The sequence below is a fragment of the Mesoplodon mirus genome (genome assembly GCF_964341445.2).
Source record: "Mesoplodon mirus genome assembly, chromosome: 15".
Classification (NCBI taxonomy): Eukaryota; Metazoa; Chordata; class Mammalia; order Artiodactyla; family Ziphiidae; genus Mesoplodon; species Mesoplodon mirus.
The window spans coordinates 77,034,267-77,062,173 of NC_138991.1; the positions used below are offsets into that span (position 1 = coordinate 77,034,267).

The window sequence follows — 27,907 nt, forward strand, 5'->3', positions numbered from 1 at the left end:
TATCAGGGTGATGGTGGCCTCATAGAATAAGTTTGGGAGTGTTCCTTCCTCTGCAACTTTTTGGAAGAGTTTGAGAAGGATTGGTGTTAGCTCTTCTCTAATTGTTTGATAGAATTCACCTGTGAAGCCTGCACTTCTGTTTGTTGGAAGATTTTTAATCACAGTTTCAATTTCGTTACTTGTGATTGGTCTGTTCATGTTTTTCATTTCTTCCTGCTTCAGTCTTGGAAGGTTATACCTTTGTAAGAATTTGTCCATTTCTTCCAGGTTGTCCATTTTATTGACATAAAGTTGCTTGTAGTAGTCTTCTTAGGATGCTTTGTATTTCTGCAGTGTCTGTTGTAACTTCTCCTTTTTCATTTCTACTTTTATTGATTTGAGTCCTCTCCCTCCTTTTCTTGATGGGTCTGGCTAATGGTTTATCAATTTTGTTTATCTTCTCAAAGAACCAGCTTTTAGTTTTATTGATCTTTGCTATTGGTTTCTTTGTTTCTATTTCTGCTCTGATCTTTATGGTTTCTTTCCTTCTGCTAACTTTAGGTTTTGTTTGTTCTTCTTTCTCTAGTTCCTTTAGGTATAAGGTTAGATTGCTTGAGATGTTTGTTGTTTCTTGAGGTAGGATTGTATTGCTATAAACTTCCCTTTTAGAACTGCTTTTGCTGCATCCCATAGGTTTTGGGTCGTTGTGTTCTCATTGTCATTTGTCTCTAGGTATTTTTTGATTTCCTCTTTGATTTCTTCAGTGATCTCTTGGTTATTTAGTAGCATATTGTTTAGCCTCCATGTGTTTGTTTTTTACATTTTTTTCCCCGGTAGTTCATTTCTAATCTCATAACATTGTGGTCAGAAAAGTTGGTTGATATGACTTCAATTTTCTTAAACTTACTGAGGCTTGATTTGTGACCCAAGATGTGATCTATCCTGGAGAATGTTTCATGCGCACTTGAGAAGGAAGTGTAATCTGCTGTTTTTGGATGGAATGTTCTATAAATATCAATTAAATCTAACTGGTCTGTTGTGTCATTTAAAGCTTGCGTTTCCTTATTAATTTTCTGTTTGGATGATCTGTCCATTGGTGTAAGTGAGGTGTTAAAGTCCCCCACTATTATTGTGTTACTGTCAATTTCCTCTTTTTTAGCTGTTAGCAGTTGCCTTATGTATTGAGGTGCTCTTATGTTGGGTTCATATATATTTATAATTGTTATATCTTCTTCTTGGATTGATCGCTTGATCATTATGTAGTGTCCTTCCTTGTCTCTTGTAACATTCTGTATTTTAATGTCTATTTTATCTGATATGAGTATTGCTACTCCAGTTTTCTTTTGATTTCCATTTGCATGGAATATCTTTTTCTATCCCCTAACTTTCAGTCTGTATGTATTCCTAGGTCTGAAGTGGGTCTCTTGTAGACAGCATATATATGAGTCTTGTTTTTGTATCCATTCAGGGAGCTGATGTCTTTCGGTTGGAGCATTTAATCCATTCACGTTTCAGGTAATTATCGATGTGTATGTTCCTTTACCATTTTCTTAATTGTTTTGGGTTTGGTTTTGTAGGTCCTTTCCTTCTCTTGTGTTTCCCACTTAGAGAAGTTCCTTTAGCATTTGTTGTAGAGCTGGTTTTGTGGTGCTGAATTCTCTTAGCTTTTGCTTGTCTGTAAAGCTTTTGATTTCTCCATCGAATCTGAATGAGATCCTTGCCTGGTAGAGTAATCTTGGTTGTAGGTTCTTCCCTTTCATCACTTTAAATATGTCATGCCACTCCCTTCTGGCTTGTAGTGTTTCTGCTGAGAAATCAGCTGTTAACCTCATGAGAGTTCCCTTATATGTTATTTGTCGTTTTTCCCTTGCTGCTTTCAATAATTTTTCTTTGTCTTTAATTTTTGCCATTTTGATTACTATGTGCCTCGGCATGTTTCTCCTTGGGTTTATCCTGTATGGGACTCTCTGTGCTTCCTGGACTTGTGTGGCTATTTCCTTTCCCATCTTAGGGAAGTTTTCGACTATAATGTCTTCAGATATCTTCCTGTGTCCTTGCTCGCTCTCTCCTTCTTCTGGGACCCCTATAATGTAAATGTTGTTGCATTTAATGTTGTCCCAGGGGTCTCTTAGGCTGTCTTCATTTCTTTTCATTCTTTTTTCTTTATTCTGTTCCACAGCAGTGAAGTCCACCATTCTGTCTTCCAGGTCACTTACCCGTTCTTCTGCCTCAGTTATTATGCTATTGATTCCTTCTAGTGTAGTTTTCATTTCAGTTATTGTATTGTTCATCTCTGTTTGTTTGCTCTTTAATTCTTCTAGATCTTTGTTAAACATTTCTTGCATCTTCTCGATCTTTGCCTCCATTCTTTTTCCAAGGTCCTGAATCGTCTTCACTATCATTATTCTGAATTCTTTTTCCGGAAGGTTGCCTATCTCTACTTTGTTTAGTTGTTTTTCTGGGGTTTTATCTTGTTCCTTCATCTGGTGCATAGCCCTCTGCCTTTTCATCTTGTCTATGTTTCTGTGAATGTGGTTTGTGTTCCACAGGCTGCGGGATTGTAGTTCTTCTTGTTTCTGCCCTTTCTGTATTTCTGCTTTGTTAGTGTGACGATTCATTCTTTAAGACTTACCATTGCTACAGTTTATTTTATTTTGAACTCAAAACAGTCAGGACTGTTGGCCAAGACTGAGTGGAAAGCATTGACCTGCCTCTCTGCTGCTGAATTGCACAATATCCCTTAGTTTAGGTTGTTAATGGATAGCCCCGTTGGAAAACACACCTTGTTTTTTATAGTTCTACTGCTGGGCTGAGGACCTGTGTAAGTATTTGTTTTCATTGTGAAGGTTTTTCTTTTTAATTTCCACCTTTACTTGTATTATCCAGTTTTTCAGAAGTGGTGATCTTGCCTACTCAGCACCAGCAAACACACGTACTCTGTAGTGAGGGACTGAGTTTGGCCTTCAGGCATTACACTGTAGGTCTCTGGAAAGACAGGGCTCACATCTCGACCGCCACCTATTTTCATACCTTTGTTCATGGGACGTGTAGTGGCAAGTCCAGTGTAATAGTCAAACTGCATTTAGATGTGTTTTGGGGGGCTTACTGGGGAATCACCTACATTCCTAGGAAGTCTAGAAAATGATAAAATTCTTAACTAGAGTTCAGCGGGCCTCTCTTCTTAAAATAATCTTACTGTCCACATTAACAATGTGAGAAGGGGCCCAGAAGCACCTCCCGCTCCAGATGCAGGTTCAGATGTGAAACCCGCTGTTCTAGCTGTTGCTTCCTCTTTTGCATAGCCCTTCCCCCCACCCCCATGTAAGACACCCACCCAGGCAGGAGTGCATCCCAGAGTGCTCCCTCCCTGTTCCTGGTTTCTTTCCTCACCCCTCCTATAGCCTCAGGAGATGAGGTGAGTAGGAGCTAGAAGCTGGCCCGGCTGCTGGAACGGGAAGGGTAGTCACTCCCACTCCCTGCCGGTCTCTCTGCAGACTCCCCACCCCTGCCCCGAAGGATTTCAGCACTTATTTCAGTAAATGCTGTAGAATATCTTTATAGGAATTAATAGATTTTCTAGTTAATTTAACACTATTCAACAGGTATTTCTTTGGGCCTTATGGGATCAGCCCATGCTTACCTGAAAATCTGGGTTACTTTATTATCTACTTTCTCCTGTCACTGCCATGAAAGACTCCTCGAAATGCCAAAATCAGTCCTGAACTCTGGGCTAGCATACAGCTCCCGACACATTCTCAAAATCGTCACCAGCCAGTGTTGTGCTCAACCAGGTGGGTGTTTGTTAGGGATGTCGCTACCTAATTCGGTATTTCAGTTGGGTTATAGGAAAATCAGATGCTTGAGGTCAGATCAACCAGTATTTTGATTTTACAGTCTTTCTATAATAATATATAATTACTGAATGTAAGGTAACTAGGAGGATCACCATCCTACTAACATGCACAACCTTTAAAATCGTTTCAAGAATGAAGCTGAGGAAGCGTTTGAACACCAGCTTTTTAAGAAAAGGCAATCTTTAGGGCTTCCCTGGTGGCGCAGTGGTTAAGAATCCACCTGCCAATGCAGGGGACACAGATTTGAGCCCTGGTCCGGGAAGATCCCACATGCCACGGAGCAGCTAAGCCCTTGTGCCACAACTACTGAGCCTGTGCTCTAGAACCTGCAAGCCACAACTGCTGAGCCCACGTGCCACAACTACCGAAGCCCGCATGCCTAGAGCCCATGCTCCGCAACAAGAGAATCTACCAAAATGAGAAGCCTGCACACTGCAACAAAGAGGAGGCCCCACTCGCCGCAACTAGAGAAAGCCTGCACGCAGCAACAAAGACCCAACACAGACAAAAATAAATAAGTTTAAAAAAAAATTGTTTAAGCAATTTTTAAATGAAAAGTCACTACTGTATTTCCTTTGTCTGGACTTTTTCAAAGTCCTAACCTAAACTTTATTTCCAACACACTTTTTTCAATTAATTATAGAGGAATATTTTGATATTACATAATATCAAATACTGTACTATATAGAAATAGTATATAGGAAGATATTAAAATGGTGTGTTGGAGGGGGAGGCAGTTTCTATCTAATGTGTGTCTCTAAATGAAGGAAACAAGTGAACAACAAATTCTCTTAAATGTTGACAGCTGTGCTTACCTTGCAGCAGTTGCTACTTCTCATTTTCCTATAGCAGAGAGCAAACTATCAGAGAGATAAACTTGCTTCTTTCTTGCTGGTTTATATGAAGCTAGAGACAGTTGTGTACTCAAAGTTCATTTACATTTTTCTCTTAAGATCTTCAAAGAAGGTGTCAATTGATATATCTTGTACCTTGTATTTGAATTTTCTGAGGTTGGGGTAAAGCTAAGGTGCCAAACAATGTAATAGAACAAATGGAATATTAGCTCTTTGACTGCTGTTAATTTTTTTTAAGTTTTTTTTAAAATTAATTTGTTTATTTTTGGTTGCGTTGGGTCTTTGTTACTATGTGCAGGCTTTCTCTGGTTGCAGCGAGCGGGGGCTACTCTTCCTTGCGGTGCACGGGCTTCTCATTGCAGTGGCTTCTCCTGTTGCGGAGCATGGGCTCTAGGCACACGGGCTTCAGTAGTTGTGGCACGTGGGCTCAGTAGTTGTGGCGCACAGGCTCTAGAGCGCAGGCTCAGTAGTTGTGGCACATGGGCTTAGTTGCTCCACGGCATGTGGGATCTTCCTGGACCAGGGCTCGAACCTGTATGGCCCTGCATTGGCCGGTGGATTTGTAACCACTTGTGCCACCAGGGAAGCCCCAACTGCTGTTAATTTTTTGTGTCAGAGATTATCATTTTCTCATGTCCTCCATTCTGTCTACCTAATGTGCAAAAAAATGGTTGAGAACTATGCTCTGAGAATTAATTATTATTTTCTAGTAGAGTAGAACCAAAAAGCAGGTATGTGTAAAAACCTGGCCCTGATCACTTACAGTTTCTTTTTTTAAAAAAAAAAACCTGTAGTAGCTTACCACAATCATACTTACAATAAAATCCAAACTCCTTATGATGCCAGGTGAGGCATCGGTGGTTCCTATACTTTTTGACCTCAGGACTCTTATACTCTTGAATATTTTAAGAAACCCAAAGAGCTTTTGTTTATAGGGGTTATCTCTATTAATATTTACTGGAATAGAAGTGAAAACAAAGAAAAAATTTAATATTCACTTATTTGTTTAAAAAATAAGTGTTTTGATTGAAGCTTATGAAGAAAATCTGGCCTCACACAGATATATAGCTAGAAAAGGAAGGAGTATTTTAATAGTCTTTTCAGATAATGGTGGATATTCTATGATAACCTCAGCAAAACTTGAATGGTAATTTCTTAAAGGTTGATTGCTATGTGGAATCTAAAACCATCAGTGAACTTTTTGTATTCCTGTTATACTAAAATCCATTGATCTGTCTTGTACTTTGAATGGACCTTTTACCAACATGCATGATTCTGTAATGTAATAGCATTGTTATTAGAAAACATTGGTTCACTGGGTTATGCAGATCTTTAAAATGTTGACATGTTTCACTATACAATATAAAAAATTACATTTACCTGATGTCACCAGTGTTAATCAGAAACAGTCTTTAAGAAGTCTTTACCATTCTTGGGAAGCTATCAAGCTCATGGTGGCATAATCAAGATTTCCAAAATTCTAACTTTTGCTTTTTCATTGGCAATAAATAGTCAGTTTTCCTTGAAGTAACAGGCTCATTTAATTCATTTTTGAGAAAATGTCTGCTAAATACCTAAGTGTGAATAAGCATACTTTGCATATTTTCTCAAGTGCAGTGGTGTTCCGTGAAAAAAATGGCTGGTTCAGCTCTCACACAAGCAGTTGCACAAGTATTTTTTTCTCAAGGCAACCGTTCTATTTCAGTTTCACCAGAAATGCTTTAAGCATACTTCCCATTTCACCACACAGAATATTAAGAAAATGTATACTCAAGGGCTGAGATTTAATAAAATCAACAGTTTTTACTACTGCATCTCATAGAGATTCCCCAATGAAATAATACATGCATTATGGCAAAGGAATGCACAGTAGCTAATCTATTCACACAAGCTGTTTCATCACTGTTCCTAAATCCCCCAGCCCCCCCACCCCCACCCCAGGTGTGGGTGGGGAGGCATAGGGAAGGCAAGGCCACTTGACAGGTCCTTCAGTGCTGTTCACTTTGGCTGCTTAGGGCCCACTGGAGTGACTGTCCAGGCTTAGGAACCAGCAGCTTCAATTGTGGAAAGGCAAGAGTCACAGAGCCTGACTGTGGACCAGTCCTTATCTGTTTACGGCTCCCTTTTCTGTTGGGAGCAGATGGCTTCTCCTGTGATGGCTTTTGGTGATGTGTCACCACTGCCAGATGTCACAGAGAGGTTTCAGAGGGCCTCAACCACTGCATCTATTTCAAGTACCTTCTGAACCAGTGCAGTTCAAACTGCTTAAAATACTTAACACAGTAAGACACACACACTTTAACCAACAGGCGCAAAACAGTGTGTTTACTTCATCCCACCTTCCAAACAATGTGCTTTTATAACCAGTTGAACTCGTTATTTAGAAATTCAAGCTATATTTTTTGCCAACATACAATTCAAGCCATTACCTTTTAACAATTTGTTTACATTATCAACCCTACTAATGATTTTAAAAATCATTGCTGCTGGTAAGTTTCCTTTCATAAACACACCAACCCAGCAAGAGACTTTACAGCCATGGCTAGGGTATTCAGCTCCTCCACTATTGATATGACCATTTCCATTTATCCTTACTCCAATAACGTAAGATGATATATAGACCGAAGTTGAGATTTCTTTATTTTGGGGGAAGAAAAATAAAACATGTGATTACTTAACACTGCAGTTTTTCTTAGTAAAGTGTTTCACCGAGACAGACACTTGCTAAGAAGTGCGTTTTTCTGCTTGTGCTTGTGCTCTGCAGTAATCTGAAATGTGACATTGCCCGTCTCTAGCAGTGTGGTTTGTTTGCAGGGTAGGGGTGAGTTTCTAGACTATTCATATACTCAGTCCTGAACACACAAGCCTGTTTTATTACTTTGTTTGAAGATTGGGTGTGTCTAATGTAGTAGAAATTCTTGCATTCAGCGTTAAGTTCAGGCGAAACACGTTTCAAAGCCACATATAAAAGTCTTCTTAATTATCCATTTTTTAAGATTATTCATATGACTGCTTTCCTCCTTTCAAGTGAATTGCTGAGAATTTATTATCCTTTCTCATTCATTAAATCACTAAAATTCTCTACTGGTGTTATAAATAAATACGCCAGGCCATGAATTGAGACCAGTTGATAAAGACAGCTTTGTCCTGGGTAACTGAGTCTTGATCCTCATTAGCCCATACTTCTCTCTGACTATGTGAGTATCTGTATTACATTAAATTTTAGACTCTAATGAAGCGAAACCTTGCTCTGAGCGCATATGGGGCTTACTTTAAATCGTGCCTCAGTATTTTCAGTTGGACTAGATGCTAGATGGATGCAATGTTATAAAACCACATTTGTGCTTAGACATGTTCGGGAAGCCTCAGGACACAGTTCACAGATGTCTCAGTTCTTTACCACCGTACCTCGTGTAAACCTGCATCTCGGACAGCTGGAAACTTGACAGCCCTCAGTTTCAGACCATGTTAGCCCAGGACCAGTTGCACTCCACAATGCAATCTAAGGTTCTAGATGGATGTATAAGTGCTGGACTTGATCGTTCCTGTTACAGAATGATTGTAAGCCAGGTGTGAGTGTGGTGCTTTTATCTCTTGTTGGGAGGCATGGAGATGAGGCCCTCGGAGAACTCACCTAGTCAGACCACGTAAGGCAGGATGAAATGTGAGAAAGTGCAGCGTGGAGAGGCTGGGAAACCTTCCTTGTTGAGGTGTCTGTGGACTGCATTGTGAAGGATGGGTAGGCTTCCGACAGGTGGGCTGTAAGGAGGAGAGGGCAGGGAGGATGGCAGGAAGCAGTGGGCTCGTTTCAGTTCAGGAATAGTTTTGTTTGCAAAGTGAGTGAATGAGGAGTACAAGTCACAGGGCCTGGAGTCAGGTCATGGAGATCCAGAATGCACTGCAAACTGTGTGGCTTCCTCTCGCTGAGAAAGGTGAGACAGAATTTCTTCTTTTTTTTTCTGGAGAGATGCTTGTTCTTCACTCCTAGCATGCTGAAGCAACAGGTGAGACCATCCTCCTTTCACATGGTAACCTCTTTAGGAAGAGCAGCACAGAGTAGTTGGTTAAGACTTGGCCACATGCTGGGACTTGCCTGGTGACAAGTGGTTAAGAATCTGCCTGCCAATGCAGGAGACACGAGTTCGAGCCCTGGCCTGGGAAGATCCCAAATGCCTCGGAGCAACCTCGGAGCAACTAAGCCCGTGCGCCACAACTACTGAGCCTGCACTCTAGAGTGCGAGCCACAACTACTGAAACCCGCACTCCTAGAGCCCGTGCTCCGCAACAAGAGAAGCCACCACAATGAGAAGCCCATGCACCGCAACGAAGAGTAGCTCCTGCTCGCCACAACTAGAGAAAGCCTGCGTGCAGCAATGAAGACCTGACGCAGCCAAAAATAAATGAATTCATTAACTAATTAATTAATTTAAAAAACTTGGCCACGTGCCACTTAATAAATACCCCTTTTCATTTCCTTTTTATGCCATATTTTAAATTTTATGAGAGAGTATTACATTAAACAAATACTGACATCAACTAGGTCTCCTGTACTGAATTCTCAGTGGATCATGGCATCCCTACAGCTGGCTAGTAAAATGCTTATGCAGAGACCTGACTCCTGTAAATTTTGATCACCCTTTTCAGAGACTGTCAACTCTTCGTTGGTTTGTTTCCAGTCATCATGCATACCGTGGATCTTGTATGAGTCTGTGCAGTTCTTGACTGTGGTAAAACCATTGCTTCTCTGAGTGTTACTTAAAAAATTTGGAGCACTAATAGTTGAGTGGCCACTTTTCAAAGATATATTTTTGACTCGAATGCTTTTAATCTGGTCATTTTACTTAGGTACACATGTAAATACTGTCTACCTATTGTTGTGTGATGCAGAGATTGGGGAAACCCAAATTTGAGAACATATTTTCACAAATAGTCTTGACTTTCTAAGTGAAACTTACTTGAGCATTATTTTATGAGCAACTAAATTTTATACTATACCTCCGGGCAGTTGTACTGACCTACTTCTATAGTAGCTCTTAATTAAAAAACAACAACAACAACAAAAAAAAAACTTGCTAAATATATTATTAGAATTGAATTTTTGTTTAAAGTACCTCATTTGCTTAGTTCTGACACATGCAATGAAACTATGTATAGAAACCCCTCAACTTTTATTCTGATTAGAACAGCATGAGAGATAGAAGCAACAAGGGGTACTTTATTGGTGCCAAATAATTATTTCCTGCAGCAAATGGTGGTCGTCTCTGAATGTTACTTGGTGTTGATATAGTTAAGGTTATGCCAACATTTACAGTACAGTATGCCTTCATATTGTGTCCTTCACAGCAGTCATGGGGAATTGTAGACTTTAAAGCTAATCAAAAGTAGCGTAAAACATATTTTTTTATTTGGACTTAGAACAGATTTTACTTTGAGTTTTTGCCAGAAGCTGGTTTCTGTAATAACCCTCCATCACAGGCTTCTAATTCTACTTGGATTTTTTGTTAGAGCATGTTTTTGTGACTCAGTTTAGAAATGTATGTGTTTTTTTCATTTTCATTTGGTGGTCCCTACTCTAGAAAGGATTATTAAAAATTAGGTTTGAAGATGCCTGGTAATTTCAGATGTGTTTGTGTTTTCCTGTAGCACAATTTCTCTCAGTATAGCAGATCTCTTATTTTTAGATCTTGTATTGTTTGCTTAAAATAACTATATTTCATTCTAGTCACATACATTGTAAAAATGAAGGAAGGCGTTTCATTAAATAGTAATTAACTGAGGCTCTTGTAGATACGTGTATGGTGATAGTCAAAACACAAAATTGGTAACTTGTCTTTTCTATGTGACTTTGCTAAAATAGGAAATTAAAGTTTTTTGGTTTTTGTTTTTTTCTCGCCTTGCCTTTAACAAAACTATCCTACTGATTTTACAGTGATAAAAATTTTTAATGTAAGATTATGTATATCATTCCTTCAGGTGTTTTGGGGGGCTGTACTATGTTGAGGGAGAGGAGAGCAGTGCTCATTTCTAAGTGCCCCTGAGTGACTGAGGGCAAATGCAGTGAGGTGACTTGTGTTTGGGAATCTTGTTTTATCTTGCAGAGCTTTTTCACTAAGTTGTAGATGTTGGGGAAATTGGTTTGTTACATCTACCCTGTTAATAAACAGGACTGATATAGCATGGTTTGAAGGTTGGTTTGAAGGTTGTCAGGATTTTTTCTTCCTGTTCCATGTGCTCATTGGAAAAGTGTGACTTTATCAAATAAAGCCAGACATTCTTTGGTTAACTACATAAGTGAAGAGGGCCTTTGGGTTTTAATGATCTGAGTGTAGAGATGATTTTGGTTATTATCTTCCTAATATCAGAAAAAAATATACTAGGCAAAGTAAAAAATATCTATTAAAAATATTTTTTATTTGACTAAAACATATTTTCCTCCTCTGTCAACTAAAGCCAGCAGCCAACCTGGAAAAAGCCACAGCTGTGGTCAGGCAGAGTCGTTCTTTCCAGAGTTTCCAATATGTTTAATGTCCCCTGTTGGATCAGAACAGCCCCCCCTTGGGCCTTCTCAGAAGAGACCTTCTGAGGCCTGGTTTTACTTTTCTTTGGATAAATTGTTTTCAAGTACCTAGGAGAAAGTCATACATAAAATGGGATCATTGTAATATGATAATAGTATTTCTCCCTCTTAAAACTAATATTTTAATATTGATTCTATTTGTGAAAATTATTAATAATTTCAAAGGAGTCATTTAGCTCCAGGTTTAACCTATGTATCACATTGTTGTAGGTTAATAAATCTTTGATTGATTGATTGATAAAATATCTTTAGCAAATATTACCCAGAGAGTTAATAGGCTTCTATTAAGGAGTTTTAAGTACATGTATAGTTGTGTGCCTTGAGAATTTAGTAGAAATGCATTGTATTAATGCTGAAACTCTTACCAGTCCTGGCAATGGAAATTCTCATTTTGGAATTTCCATGTAGACTTTTTACCATATCATCAGTTGTCATGGTAGCAGTCTCAATTGAGAATTGTGATTATATACTTTATCGAATGACTAGTTGATGAAAGCTCAATTATTCTAATGTAGTTCAGCCAGAATTCTGAGCCGGCATCTTGCCTGGTTAGGGGAATAATTAACCAACCTAAAGAAGAGAGCCCTTTTTTTCTGTTGAATTATATATATTTTACCTTATTTCACTGATTGTAAGGTACCATCAGTTGTAAGGTGTGCCTTTATTTTATATACCAACAAGAAAGGGGAGGAGCCTGAAGTTATACTCATAAAATGCCATCAATTATAAGATTCAGCCCAATTTCAGAGATGTTCAAATGTTGCAGTGGGGGAGAAAAAGGAATCTTATAACCAATAAAATGTGGCACATGTCTGTATATACATACATAGAGTTTTAGTTGGGTTTTGGTTATAATCATAATACTAAAATATAAAGAAAATTATATTAAATAAATCATTATTTTTGCCAAACATTATACAGATTCTTTAATTCTAGAAATCTAGAATTGGAAACGATAAGAGATACTGTGTAGTCAACAACTTTCACACACAAGGAAACTTAACATGAGATCACTCAGAGTATATAAAAATTAGCAATTGATTATCTTGTTTACTAAAGGATCTTAAACTTTACAAAAGAATTTATAGTGTTTTTTTAAATACCTATCATTAGAGTATCTCATATGATATATTTTATATGTTCCTCTCAAGATCACCTCATTTAACATATGATAGAGAATGATATGGCATTTAGCTGAGTTGTTTAATAGTCCAAACAAGGTACCCATAGACATAGCTATAATCATCAAATATCATGTTAACTGCTACATGAAATTTTAAAAGAATCGTTGTTCCTGCCTTCAAAGAATTCTACCTTTGGGCATTTTTTCCAAATGTAATGTACCATTTTAAGGTTAACTGGAACTTTCTGTGGTGAATAGGAAATGACTTAGTGAAACAGCCCATGAGCCTCATCCCTCCAGCCACACAGAGGCATGCCTTGCCCAAGTGTTTTTCTTAGTTATCATCACCCTTGGTGCTAGAATTCAAATTGGGTCATTGTTGAGAGGCCAAATTGAGTTGCTAATGTAGACATTGCTGGGTGGCTCTGGACTACTTGCCGCTTTGGGCTCCCTCAGGAGGTGGGTACAGCTGGGTATCCACCAACAGGTGGTCTCGAAGTCCAGTGGACACCCAGCCTGGAGTGTGGGTTCCAGGTGCACAGTTGGGCATTGTGTGGGACCTGATCACAGTGCACGACACAGATCTTGATCATTGAACCTCACCTGCAAGATCTGGACAAGAGCCCCAGCAAACCGGAGCCTGCTTGGTGGGGCTGGAGCAAGCCTGCAGATGGATGAAATGTCAGTAGCTGTAAGCCAGGAAGATTAGGAGGGCAGGGAGCCAGATGAATCTTTGGGGTTTTGTGCTTTGGAAAATTGTATCACAAATATTTCCTGCTTTGGATACAATTATTACTAATAGTGGAAATGTACCTTTGCAGAGTGTTTTCAACTTTTATCAAAGTGCTTTCACAAACATGTAATCTTGCCTTCAGGAGAAAGCTGAAAGGGATGAGCTAGGTAGAATCACCCCATTTGGCAGATGAGTAGAATGAGGTTTACAGATTCTAAGTAACTAACGCTAAGTTCGCTAGTTATTGGCCCTTTTTTCCCCACTATACGGTGCTGCCAATGCTTGACTGTATTTATTTCCAAATTTAGCATGCATATAGTCTGTTTTCCAGCAACTGTTGCTGTCTTTAGGGATTGCCACCATTTTGTCACTTATGTTTTATACCTCCCAAATCACAAACATAACTTTTGCTCAGTACTGAAGAGAAAGATAAGCAAAACCAAAACACTGTTCCATCATAATTGATCAGGTTATATTACTCTCCTCTGTTAGGTTCTGGAGGTGTTCACCCTGTAGCTGTTTAGGTGTCTTGTAGTAAACCAAATACAAGTCCAGACAAGGCGTGCAAGGTTAGAGCAAGTTAAACAAGAGATGCCAGCGTTGTTAGTTGTTGACATTGCATTTGTTGGTGTTAACCATGCATGGCTGGTTTTCTAATTTTCATTTTACTGGAGAGCTTCTTCTGTTTTTGAGCGGATTCCTCATGGCTGCTGCGCTCCTGTGTTCCTTCCTGTTACAGTTCCTCTCCATCTCTTCCCAGAAAGTGTCCTTCTCCCATTCTTCTAGCAGTTGCTTCCTGCAGGGTACAGAGTATATATATGTTCATGGTTTTCATATCTGTAAATTCGGACATGTGTTTTTCTTTTAAAGTAGATTAGAAATATGAAGATAAAGCATTACATAAGATTGTGGGGTAATTACTGTGGGTGAAAATTAGAGCGAGTGGAACAGACACAATTAAGCAAGCAGTCAGGAGATCTGCGCTCTAGTCTGGACATTGCCCCACAACCTAACTGTGGACTTTTCACAAATCCCATAATCTTCTGGACCCCTAGTTACCTTATCTGTGGGACAGAGTTGCATTAAATGATTTCTGTAGTCCCTTTTAGTTCCAAACCTTACTCAAGTCCCCAAACTGAATAAACAAGATTCTATAATACCAAATAAAGACCGGATGTCTGGCAAACCTTCCAGTGGTGAAGAGGATGATCTAAGTGAGCTTAATTCTGTTCATAATTTTATTATTATCGGGAATTGAATGGGAAGAGATAAAGGTGATTGAACTTTCCGGCAGTTATAAAATTATCTGAAATCCACTGCTATTAGCTAACCTTTTAAGCTTGGTTCCTAATCTTGCTCACCATTGCATGCCCGACACCTAATACACTGCATGATCAGCATGTTTGTATTTTGAGAATACTTTCATAAAAGATTGATGGGCTTCTTGACTTCACCTATTTATTTACTTTATTCGGGCAAATTAACCATGTCTCATAACAGCTTTAAAATTCAGGACGTGTAGGAACAAGTGGTATGCTAGTCAGAAAGAAATTTTAGACGTGAAATTTGACAGTAGATACCAGGCTGGTATTCTTTATTCTTCAACCCAGTGGGTGATGTTTATGGGTTACAGATTCAATAGATGGTAGTTTAAATATTTATATTTAATTTCAAGGGGGGGAAGAAGCCATAATTCGTGTTTAATGAGATAGACTATAGAAATGAAAGCAGAAAATAAAATGATACGATGAATATTTTGACTATTCAAATTAATCTGCGATTTCCATAACATTTTATTATGTTCTGCATCATGAATTACTCTGAAAGACAGATACGGCTTCTCTTTCCAGAAAAATAAATGCAAACTCCCAATTTTGCATGTGATTTGAGGGGTTTGTTTCATGGGCTCCATTAAGTTGATGCAACCTTGCCTTCTTCCTTGTCTGGTGGCCCCTAGTCCAAATTCCTGATAGGAAAGAACCCGGGGATATTAAGCCTTATAAGTCCTTGGAAATAATCTAGACCAGTGTTACTTAAACTGTGGTCATGAAATCAATGGACTGTATCAAAACCAACATTAAAAAGACAAGACTAAAACAAAATATCAGAGTGTTTCATAACATGCTAAGCATAAGTTTTGTTTTGTGACCTTCCTTCCATCTGTATGTAGATATATGTGTTTATGTGTGTTAGTACCGGGTCTGAATACAAAATGGATTTCTTACTGTGGATTGAGGGCAAAGTTTGAGAAACACTCATCAGTTCTGGATGAACCTCTTCATTGTGTAGGCGCTTTAAAGGCCAAATGATGTGTTCCGACACTCTTCCTCCCTCCCCCTCCCAGCGCACACACAGCTCTTTAATTTTTAGTGGCTGAGCCAGGACTGAACTAGACTATTTGAGTGCTAATTGTGCTGGACCACAGTGCTAATTTTTTGAAATGGAATTTGAAGTAGATTATTTTTAAAAATTAGGTGGTTCATCTGTTTCACACTTGGCATGTTTTAATCCTTTATTTTTCCCACTAATTGTCTCTGTCACTGCCCTTTAAAATAATATGGGCTTGAGCTTCTTTTCCTGAAAATTGAAAAGTATTTGGAGACCTCTCAGTTGGCTGTCTACACATCTGAATCATAGAATTTGACACTTAGGGGCTGATCAGAATTTCAGAACAAGACATGAAGGTTCAAAATTAAATTATTTTGAATTATTTGTCCATTCACTTGAACGTGAAACGTGGCTCCAGAATGTTGATACGGGAACATTGGGAAGACCTTGTAACATTCCCTTAGTCATGTGTATGAGGTTTTCTCAAACTTGAATGTCATATAGATTACTTGGAGAGTTTTGTTAAAATACAGATCCTGATGCAGGGTCTGGCTGAGGTCATGGGTTCTAACAGGCTCCCAGGAGGTGCTGCTGCTGCTCCTTCGACCACACATGCAGTAGTAGCAGGGACCTCATATTAACTGCCTTATTATCGTGGTAAGAAAAGGTGGCTCTCAGTAAGCTTTTCATTGTCTTGATTTTATTCACATTTTCATGCCCTTCCATATTGGCTACAAAAATTAAAATATCTTTCTTGTTTTTTAAAAAACTGGATTATTTTTTGTAGTTAAAAACATGTCTTTAGGGCTTCTCTGGTGGCGCAGTGGTTGAGAGTCCGCCTGCCGATGCAGGGGACGCGCGCGGGTTCGTGCCCCGGTCCAGGAGGATCCCACATGCCGCGGAGCGGCTGGGCCCGTGAGCCATGGCCGCTGAGCCTGCACGTCCGGAGCCTGTGCTCCGCAACGGAAGAGGCCACAACAGTGAGAGGCCCGCGTACCGCAAAAATAAAAAAAAAAAAACATGTCTTTAAAACAGCCGTGCTCATCGGTCCACACATCCATGAATAAGGACAAGTCTCCTCTTTGCAGCACTGTTCTAGGTGATTCCAGCTTAATTCATATTTCCAAGCTTCTGCACAAAACTTAATTTTCTAAATAACTGAAACTTAATTTTATAAAGAACATTTTCTAAAATATTATATAATTTTCTTTCTTAAACTATTATGTGCACTTTTTCCTTTATTCTAGCAGTATAAGAGCAGTGTTTTTCGGAGGCTTCTGGTGAAGGGTGTTGAACTATATGCGAAATGAATAAAAACCACAGAACTTCTAAGTTCTGTGTCTGTCTTTCATGCTTTTTGTCTGTCTTGCCCTTCCAGCTGCTGGTAAGTCTGTCTCAAAGCCCTTCATTTCCCTTCCATTCTAATTGATTACGTCTGACCTGAAGGAGCCAGCTACTTGGTTTGTTAGAAGTGCACAGGGAATTAATCCCAGTCAAAAGGAGCTCCCTGTCCTGGGGACTTTCCTAGGATGGGGGTGGTCAGGAAGTTCAGTAGCACTTGAGCAGGAGAGAAATCCTTTGGTTTTAACCATATTCTGAAAAGTTAGCTCTAATAGGAACTCACTTGTTTCCTCTTTGTGCCTTTCTCCATGTGTTTCTTTCTCTCTCTCTCTGTTTCTCTCTCTCTCTCTCTCACACACACACACACACACACATTGTGTGGTGAAGTGTGTTTGCAGGCAGTTGGAAGTGTGTGTGTGTGTGTGTGTGTGTTAGCCCTATGACTGAGAATACGGTACTTGTAGTAAATAAGTGGCACTTCAGGGTTTGTACGAAATGGGGGCGAACAACCTTGCTAAAGACCATGGTTCTCTTTGCACACAGTCTGTCCTGCAGTGGCTTTGTAAACAGGTTTAAGAATAATAATGATGACAGTAAAGAGGATATTCCTTGGTTCAGTTTAGTGATTCCGGATCCCAGGGATTTAAAGTCTGATTTTAGCTGTGTTATCTTTAGTAGATTGTCGGTTATAACAGCAACCAAAGCTCCCATTTGTTGGGCCCTCGCTCTCAGGAACTCATTATCCAGATGGATGTGGTGCAGCGAGCAGGGCTGTGGTCATGCAGGTGCGTCAGGTGGGGGCAGCACGTGGCTGCCGCCTTTCAAACCAGTAGGAGTGATAGTGCTTCATTCTCCTCATTAGGCCCCCCTAGAAATGCATGTGCATGTGTGGAACCTGCAGCAGGTGTTTTGGCTTTTCCTTACTCAGCAAAGCTAGAAACGTTGGAGGATTCACATCTATAAAAACCATGTAGTAGTTAGTACCGTTCTGATTCAAAGCCGAGAGAACCTGTTTGCATCTTAACTGTGCAGCATTGGAACATGTATCATTTTGGGTAGCCTTATTATTGGTTTCATGTTAGAATTTGTGAATTACATTCTTTAAAACTGTGACGAGGCTAAATGTAACCATAACATTTCGGTTGGATTTTTTGGAAGTCCTGAACAGGGCCCCATTTCACATATTTTTAGTGAATTACAACCTTTAAACACTGATTACCAGATTTGTCTCGCTTGAATCTTATTTTTACATCCAGAATGTGTCTTATGTTTCAGTGCAGCTAAACCTACTGGTATCATTTTAGTCTAATTAACAGTATTTTGTGATCTGGGACTCCTGTCAAAGATCGTTATAGGAGCTAGAAAACACTGGGGGGTAAAATGAACACATGACCTCATCTCTTATTTGTACTAGACTATAACTTGAATTCAAAGAGACTAAAAAAGGAAAAAGAAAAATTTCATTCCTTCACATTAAGCTGTAATAAATGTGTTTAATATGGTTTTGCTATTAATAATCCCTTTTAGCTGGTAGAATGGAAGATTTTGTTTGAAGTACTAGAATGCTGCTGGGATAAAGATTTTACTAGAAACAGAGTAGATATCAGTCCCTGCTTGTTTAACTGGGGGAATAAAAATGCACATGTACTGAAGAAAAATCTGCGGGCATAAACTCTTCTCTTCCTGTTTTCAAACATGTCTCATAGGTTGTTTATCTTACTTAAATGTGCAGTAATATAGTAGCCAAGAGAATGCAACTGCTGTTCCTTTAATATCAGAACTATGCACACTACAATAGGTGTCACTGTTTTGCTTGGTCCAATCATGACTGGTGACTTCAGCTATTGGCTCCGAGCACTGGCTGTCTGACTCCATCTGCAGGGCTGTAATACCTACTCTCCTCCGATCCATTCACCACACAACTTCAGCCGGCCGAACAGACTCACGCGGCTCCAGCACATCTTGCTAACCTAATTCAGAAAACAAGTGCTACGGCTCTCTGCCTGTCACCTTCGCGCAGTGTAGCATTTTCAGGTGATCTAGGAAACTGGGTTATTTTTATGAGCAACTAGGAGAAACAGGAATCATGATGGGGATGTATTTAACAGACCCAGTACTGGATAAAACTTAAAACCAGTTTCTAATTCAACATAGTAAAAAGGTCACCTTGCTCGGCTGAGAAAAGAAGCAAAATACCAGCTTGCTGGTTTCTGTTCTCATCTTAGCTCGTGCTAGCCTCTTTTCCTTGATGCTCACACCGATTTGGAATATCTGGCTCTAAAGAGAGACCTACTGTACTCATGGTAGATGACAAGGAAAAGAACATGAAATGTCTCACCTTCTTCTTGATGCTTCCAGAGACGGTAAAGAACAGATCCAAGAAAAGCTCGAAGAAAACAAATCCCAGCAGTAGCAGCAGCAGCAGCAAGTTGCCTCCAGTTTGTTATGAAATAATTACCTTGAAGACTAAAAAGAAGAAGAAGATGGCTGCTGATATATTCCCCCGAAAGAAACCAGCCAACTCCAGCAGCACCACTGTCCAGCAGTACCACCAGCAGAATCTCAGTAACAACAACCTTATTCCGGCCCCGAATTGGCAGGGTCTTTATCCCACCATTAGAGAGAGGTAAGTGCCGGGCCAGCATATTTACTTTAAAAGTTTGCCTGTGTTGAAGTTTCTGCTTATGCACAACGTGTAATGTATTTTAACACAAATCCGTGTTTCCGCTTTTCCCAGAAGCTTTATTGGTAATGGAAAACTGCCTTGTATCTTTTCCAGAATAGTACAGCTGTTTTCCTCTTAGATAACAATGTTTTTGTAAGCTGTAACATTTAGGTGACAGGGTTGTGTCTGTGGGTTATAGAAGATAGAAACCTTTTATTTGTCCTTAAGTCTAAAGAAAAGTTTGGATAACTTTTTTTTTTTTAAACTTCACTTACTTCCATGTGTTTGCAGTGATTACAAACGCAGTTGTATAGTTGGAAGCTTTATTTGTAGCTTTACCCTGAAGTTATTAAACTGTTGTTTAGCTTGTGAATCTTTTGTGGGTTTCGTATGTTGGGGAGGGGGTGTTAAAACGCTGTGAATTAATGAATTGCCTCTGTTTACAGAAATGCAGTGATGTTCAATAATGATTTGATGGCAGATGTACATTTTGTGGTTGGGCCACCAGGTGGGACTCAGCGGTTGCCAGGACACAAAGTAAGCAACAGATGCATTACTCGTTTAGTACTGAGATTTACAAAGAGGGACCCTCTCCACGAGCCTGGAACTGGGGGTGGGCAGCTTGCCAATGGAAGGCAGTGCGTGTTTCACCCGATCACAGAGAAGGCGCAGCGTCTCCAGAGGGCCTTGGCCACGCTTAATTTTTTTCTTTGTTTCCTTCTACCCTGCTTTATGTCTCACACAAAAACATGCCCTCTTAACTCTACAGTCATGGGAAGTTGTTGTGATAGGTTAGGAAAGTCATACGTTTACCCTTCTCCTAGAAATCTGTTAGATAAGCTTTTATTTTATTTATTTTATAATGAGGGAACTTGAGCATCAGTCTGTTAAAGCCTTGATAATTAGCAGCATAGAGACTGGTTTGTGTGAACTTCTCTCTTTTGCTTTCATGACCAGATCCACTGTACCTTGGCTTTGTCAGTAGAGCAGGTGTTAGGTGCTCTGTGTCCACTAAAGCTGATTGCTTAGAGTTGTTTTTCTGGATTGATTTGCTGAAAATGTTTTCAATTTAGTGCATGAAATAAGATTTCCCTTTCTCCACAGTATGTTTTAGCTGTTGGGAGCTCTGTTTTCCATGCAATGTTTTACGGAGAACTTGCCGAGGACAAAGATGAAATCCGTATACCAGATGTCGACCCTGCTGCTTTTCTCGCTATGCTGAAGTAAGCATCTTGCATATATTTGGAAAGAGTTTGTTTATGCTGTTTTTGTGCTCTTACGGCTTCACAGTTAAGTATAACTTCCAGGTAATAGAAAAGAGAGACTGATGAAGAAAGTGGGTGCTGCTTACCTTGTAAGTGTTTCTGATGAAAACTCCTGTGCATCTCTCCATGGGGAGCATGTGGAATGAAGCAGGCGTTTACAATCACACCTTGGCATGGAATTTGGGGGCAAGTGGCATGTATAGTGATTTCATTTTTAATGGCTTATAATTAAAGAAAAAGAACTTTCTGGTGTGTTATCTAATAGAGCATGTTCTCTCTGGAAGTATTGTGTGTGAAGAAGTCTTTAAAAAGACATAAATTATATTTTTGCTTCACAATTCCAGAAATTATATACATTATTTAAATACTACCAGTTAGGAGGTTTTTAAGTTTTCTAGGAGTTATTGTCTCCTATCAACAAACATAAAACTTATTATCTGTTGAAATTGTCTGATCTTGATGCACACATACATACACATGCTCTCACATGAAGTCAGATACTATTTCTCAAGGATAAGAGACATTTACATTTTGTAGTAGAGGAGAAATTTTTGAAAGATGAGTAATTTTCTATAGATTTATATGGATTTGTTCAGAAAAACTTTAATTGGTCGTACGGAAATGTAAAGTTATAAGATATAAATTTATTTAAAAAATAGTTTTCTCTCTCATGGGTCTTTTTCAGAATCCAGTAAATGTTATTAACCAGATAAATAGGATCTACTTCTGTGACCTGCGTTGGTGCTGGGCAGTGTGATAGTCTACTGTGTGGTTAGGGTCCAGTGATTATTCTAAGTAATATTTAGGTGATTTTTCTTGATTCTTATTCTAGCACACCAAAGTGTATCAGAGTTCAAGGTTACCTGCTGCTATGGGGATTTTGAGTCACTGGAATAAATTACAATGTTTGTTGAAAAAAATTATTCATTGGGTCAACAAGTTGGACAGTCATCCCACAAACATTTAAAATGTTGATATATATTGTCTTCTGCCTACTGAAAAATAAGTATTATAGTTACTTCCGGAACTTTAAAGTGTTTAATTCTTTATGTGCAGTAGTATAGTTTTGAAATCCATTTGCTGCTCTCTAGAACTTTCATAGTGGGAGATAGGGAAATTAAAGGCAAGTGAGCATGTGAAGTACCAAAACATAAACTAATCCACTACTTTTAATGAACAGACACTTTGTGACCTTGGTAATGTTTTAGAGATACACATACAGAACTCAATTTTACCTGTAGTGATTTTTGTGTGTCGTTTTTTTCCCCAGTGAAGTTAGCTTTGTATATTTGACATTATTTCTGTTGCAGAGGAGAATGCTGACACTAGTTCGGCGTTTTGTCATCACTGTAGTCAAGTAGACTGTTGTGTTGCCGCAGATATATGTACGTAATTAGGAAACTCAAGTACAAATCACAAAATTCCGTTTCACCTAAGCCATTTGATTCATCATTTGACAGGCATCTTTTCTTATAAATGTGTTGCCTAGAATATATCTTGATACAGCTTTTTAAAATTATATGAGCAGTCCACATAAAGTGGTAAGGATCAGAAATGTAGCAGGTGCCATTTACTGTCATGCTGTGCTTGGTCAGCACAGCGTAGTTGCCTGGGATAGCGGAGGCCAGGTTTTCCTCACCCCTTCATTGTGGGTGAGTAGCCAGTACTACTGGAAAGGGGGCTGTCAAGAAAAAGGGAAGACTGCTCACTTGCCAGTTCTAGGGTAAGAGCTACAAAGTGCTGACCGTGCTGCAGAATCCTCCCCACGGTCCTGGTGCTGCAGGTATTTAGTCGAGCAGTCTTGCCATCTTGCCAGTGGCTGGCTTAGTCTATCAGAAAAGAGTAAGGGCTTCCTGGGAGAAAAAAATTCAGGTTCCATTCATGATTGTGGTCATTTTTCTCATTGCCATCCTTATATTTTTGTACTTTCTTACAGAAGCTATTGCTTATTTCCTGTTATATGTGTTTCACTAAGGAAAATGTCATAGCAAGTAGCTAAACACCTTAGCTAGAAGCGTTTTTTAATTATATTATTAGTATGTATTTTTTACTCATGTGCAGTTCTTACTATCTCTTAGTCAGCCACAGCATCTAAAAGAAGCAGATGATTTCTATCTTTACATACCATCTTGGGAGACTGCCATTGTCCCCCAAAACAATAAGTGTCTTATCTCCTGAAATGGGGACACTTCACAGAAGCACACGAATAGTGCATACGTAGACTTTCTTACTTTGTTTTTTAATTAAGTGTATCTGGAAATAATGTATTCTTTAATTCTGAAGGTGGAAGGAATGTGTGGGGGAGAAGAAAGAATTTAGAGTTAAAAAAAAAAAAACAAAACCAGATACAAAGCCTGCGTTGGATTCTATGTAAAGTTAACTGGAAGATAGCATTGGAGCCCATATTTAAAAATCTTTTGAACTTGGAACTACTTGAAAAATATCTTAAGATCAGGTTTTGTTTTGTGTTTAAGGAAAATCCAAGTCATTCTTATATAAAAGCGTCAAGATGCAATCATTGCTAACATTACAGTATTGATATTAAAGATACTTGTTTCCATCTGAATTTGCATAAAAAATTTTAAGTAAATCTACATACATATATTTCTCCTAAAACATGGGGGTTATTTTCAACTAAATATAGTATAGTATATATAATAGAATTTTGCTATATTTTTTCCTCATATTCACTATTTTTTATTTCAGTCCTTTCTTAAACAGTTCTAGTATCTTCTATTTTTTGTAGCTTTAAAATAGAGGCTAGAATGATTACATGAAGTTAATGTCTTTAATTATACAAACTTTCTACTAAGTTAAAATATTAATAACTTATGAATGTATTTCAGATGTTGCTTTAGTGTCTAATCATGTTTGTAATAACTGTCACGTAAGATGATTTTCTTGGAACTAACTTGAAAGTAGTCACATCTTTTCTCACTGGACACGCTCATTTTTGTGAAAGTTCCGTTTACATGCAGCGCTCTCCCTTGCAGATACATCTATTGTGATGAAATTGACTTGGCTGCTGACACAGTCTTGGCCACTCTTTATGCTGCCAAAAAGTACATCGTCCCTCACCTCGCCCGGGCCTGCGTCAATTTCCTGGAGACCAGCCTGAGCGCCAAGAACGCCTGTGTCCTCCTGTCCCAGAGCTGCCTGTTTGAGGAGCCGGATCTGACCCAGCGGTGCTGGGAGGTGATCGACGCCCAGGCCGAGCTCGCTCTCAAGTCTGAGGGGTTCTGTGATATTGACTTCCAGACACTAGAAAGTATCCTCCGCAGGGAAACTCTGAATGCCAAAGAAATTGTGGTTTTCGAGGCAGCTCTCAACTGGGCTGAAGTGGAATGCCAGCGACAAGATCTGGCTTTGAGCATCGAAAACAAGCGCAAGGTCCTCGGGAAGGCTCTTTACTTGATCCGCATCCCGACCATGGCCCTGGACGATTTTGCAAACGGTGCTGCACAGTCTGGAGTCTTAACTCTGAACGAGACGAACGACATCTTCCTCTGGTACACCGCAGCCAAGAAGCCCGAGCTGCAGTTCGTGAGCAAAGCCCGCAAGGGCCTCGTCCCACAGCGCTGCCACCGTTTCCAGTCGTGCGCCTACCGGAGCAACCAGTGGCGCTACCGGGGCCGCTGCGACAGCATCCAGTTCGCCGTCGACAAGAGGGTGTTCATCGCGGGCTTCGGGCTGTACGGCTCCAGCTGCGGCTCGGCCGAGTACAGCGCCAAGATCGAACTCAAGCGGCAGGGTGTCGTCCTGGGGCAGAACTTGAGCAAGTACTTCTCAGACGGCTCCAGCAACACCTTCCCCGTGTGGTTTGAGTACCCGGTGCAGATTGAGCCGGACACCTTCTACACGGCCAGCGTGATCCTGGACGGCAATGAGCTCAGCTACTTTGGACAGGAAGGCATGACAGAAGTTCAGTGTGGCAAAGTCACTGTCCAGTTCCAGTGCTCGTCGGACAGCACCAACGGCACTGGGGTGCAGGGGGGGCAGATCCCCGAACTTATATTCTACGCTTGAGCGCGCTTCCCAGAGCAGTGCGGGCTCTGAGGTGCACACCACACTCCTGCTTGCTTGATGCTTAGCTCAGCTGCAGATACGCAATCAGCGCAGGCGATTTGTAATGAACGGAGCTGTAGGCAGGTTCTAATTTCTTTCAACCTTTTAATTATGTACAGACAAAAATGCGGCATTCAGCTTTTTACTCTATGCCTAAAAGAGCCAAGTTCTCATCAAGGCTTGTGGTTCTTAGAGTTGGATCTATACATCTGGGGAGATTTTGAGTTCTTTTCCAACTGCCCGACTGACCTCCCAGTTTTGTCCCTCTTAGGAAAATTTTCAGATCACCTCAACTTCCCTTTTGGGCTTTATTTTAAATAGGAATAAATAGTCTAAAATAACAATAACAAGAATTATTTTTAAACAGAGCCCTTCACTTCCCAAAAAACAAATAAACCTCAGTGTACAATTTTGAAAGACGTTTTGCTTGATAATTAATAATTTAGAAAGTAGACAGTAGTCACCTTTACCTTCTTATTTTATTTCCTTTTAAATATTTTACTTTGGGGCATTGCTTTTTCTTAAATCCTAAATTCATAAGATTGTTAAATTTTAAACTGCAAAGTGTCAATGTAAAGTAAGCAAGTAAGAAATTGGAAGTTTTAGGTCATGACTTTTGCTACAAACAGATTTATATTCTTTTAGTTTAGAAGACAGACTATTGCAGTACAGAGACTTCTTTTAGAAGTAACTAAATTATAAAATTTTATTGTCATTAGGAAAAAGTTGCAGGCCTATTAATTTAAACTAAAGCGGTTTTAAAAGGAAGCCTAAAAAAGTCCCATACGACAAATAGTTTAATTGGTGGCAAATTATAATACAGAGTTTGAAAAAGTCAGACCCTTTTCCCTGCTTAGCTTCTGATCCCTGCCATTTGCTGGTTTTCAAAAGTTGTACTGTATAGAATTCCTATTCCCTTTTTCCCATGAAAAGAGGACCAAACAATTCTTTAGATGAATGGAATGACAATTAGTTTTGTAGCACCACATGTTAATGTAATAAGATATTTTATTCATTGATTTTTTTTTTTAATCTGAAATGTATTTCACCGGATCTACTTTGACCACATTGTATCTTCTTAGTTAATTATAATTCTGTCCTGTTCCTGGACTGCTAGAATCTGGCCTCTGGCCATCTTAAAGTGCCAATACATGCCTGCAGGGTTTTTAGGAAATGGTCTAGAGCGATACACTTGATGATACCTAATATTCACTGCCTCAGCATCACATCCAGCTCTCTTATTTGTCCACGGATAATGTAAACAAAGGAGGGAAAAGCTCATCAAAACATTCTCCTTCAGCGAAGGCTTGTGCTGGCTTAGTGCCCGTGACCCTGGTGGTGTCCACTGTGTTCACTCCCAGTTGAAGTATCCATGTGTTTCTGGGCAGCTTTTCTGCCCAGCGTGATCCTGAGATGGCTTCCCCGCCACCCAGAGTGTGGTCGCTGGCCGCCTCCTTCTTCTGCTCTGTGAGCCCGAAGCTGGCTCTGGAGCAGGGGTTAGTCCTGGGGTGGGTGTGTGCGTGGGTGCCTGTGCGCATTCAGGTGCGTGCCAGCTCAGGAACTGTCTCCTCCCTGCCTGGTCAGTGAGGCCTGGGACAGAAATGGTCCCCCTGCTGGCCCCAGCTGGGCCCCAGTGAGTGACTGCCTGTGCTTCTGGGCCACTTCTCCCCCTGTAGACGTGGGCTTGTTGCTTCCGCTGGCTTCCCTGATGGAGGAGAACACTGGATTACGGGAAATGTTTTAATCACCTTTACCATTACCTATGTCTGTTAGCATAGATGATCAAAAGCTATTACGGTGATTATAGATGAGTATTCCCAGGACAACTTCCCAAAATTATCTAACAATTATTTCTTATTAGCAAGATGACAGTAGTTTTGGCAAACTATGAAATAAAGGTACGTTTTCAATTTAAAAAATACTTCTACAAAGGGTTTTATTTATAAATTATGGTTAAACATTTCGGTAACTCATAGTTACCTTGCAAATTGGTAGACTATATACCTAATTGGAAGGCACTCATTTTTAAGCCAGAGGAGAAGAAACTTTATTTAGCACTAATTTCATTATATCAGATTGTTGGCGGTGGGTGTGATAACCTTAGAGTGAAGATTGTTCATTCAGTAACACCCATGGTCAGTGCTCCTGTTAGTAGCTGCCCTCCAGAGGCTGGGGAACCGCTGGGTGAGTGCCACGTGAGATCCTGTACACTAGGTGTGGAAGAACTTAATTTTATATTAATTACTATCACCTGAAGAAGAAAAAAAACAAAACCCATCCATTATCTGATTGGCTGGTGCCAAGATCTGTGGGTTAAATTTGAAAGTTCTACTTAAAATAAGAAAATTTTATCTTTTAAATCCTATTCTCCCTTCTGCATTTTCAGTGACATGGAATTAAGGCTAATGTGCTTGCTTTATTTTCTTTGGTAATCTCAAATTTTGTAGCTTTTTAAACTAGAAACCATCGTTCTGACAAAGCGGGCAACTGTAGTGTATAAACGCAACTTTATTGAATAATGCCCTATAGATGCTTTTCCCAATGTATCTGGCAGTCTTTGTCATTGTTTATATCCTGGGGATAAGGGGAGCTAGGCTAGCAGTTCTAATGTAACATTCTTTAAGCATATCTTAATATAGTATTTAAGTAAATGGTCTAATTTCTACATAACTGTTGCACTGAACTGTCTTTTTTTTTAAGGTGTTTAAATAAGCTCACTAATTCAAGACACTAGCCACTTGTGCATCAGAGTGCTTGAATTCAGTAGCTTACAGCATTATTTATGAAGGAAAAATATATAAATATGAAGTACCTCATGTTGAATGTTATTGTACTGTATTTTTAATGTAACAGTGCAGATCTTGTTAGACACATGAATGTATATAATCATGTTAAGTGAAAATAAAATAAAACTGGTTCATAGATTTTTTTCCTTAGCATTTTTGTAGGTCCCTTGAAATAGTAAAAAAACAAAACAAAACAAACTCATTCTGGCACTTTTGGTTCCACTTATATTTTACAGAGATGGTTTTTTCAGGAGCATTTGTTTGCTAAGTTATTCACATATCCTTGATCCCTAAAGAAGTAAAAATCTGAGGCAAAAGCCTAAAAGAACAATGAATA

At 39.5% G+C, this 27,907-nt stretch overlaps 1 protein-coding gene across 2 annotated transcripts in view; it reads left to right on the forward strand.

Annotated features, from left to right (window-relative positions):
- BTBD3 (BTB domain containing 3) overlaps positions 1 to 27,706 on the forward strand; it is a 39,282-nt gene extending 11,576 nt beyond the window's left edge. The window contains exons 2-5 of one of the 2 annotated variants that reach the window (XM_082643875.1): positions 19,148 to 19,415; positions 19,901 to 19,991; positions 20,559 to 20,677; positions 23,713 to 27,706. In XM_082643875.1, the coding sequence (XP_082500001.1) occupies positions 19,273 to 19,415; positions 19,901 to 19,991; positions 20,559 to 20,677; positions 23,713 to 24,745 (1,386 nt within the window). In that variant the 5' untranslated portion in view covers positions 19,148 to 19,272 and the 3' untranslated portion in view covers positions 24,746 to 27,706. Of the gene's footprint in view, positions 1 to 18,954; positions 19,416 to 19,900; positions 19,992 to 20,558; positions 20,678 to 23,712 lie in introns of those variants that run through there. The other variant, XM_082643874.1, reaches the window with a different exon arrangement.
- Positions 27,707 to 27,907: the final 201 nt, after the last annotated feature.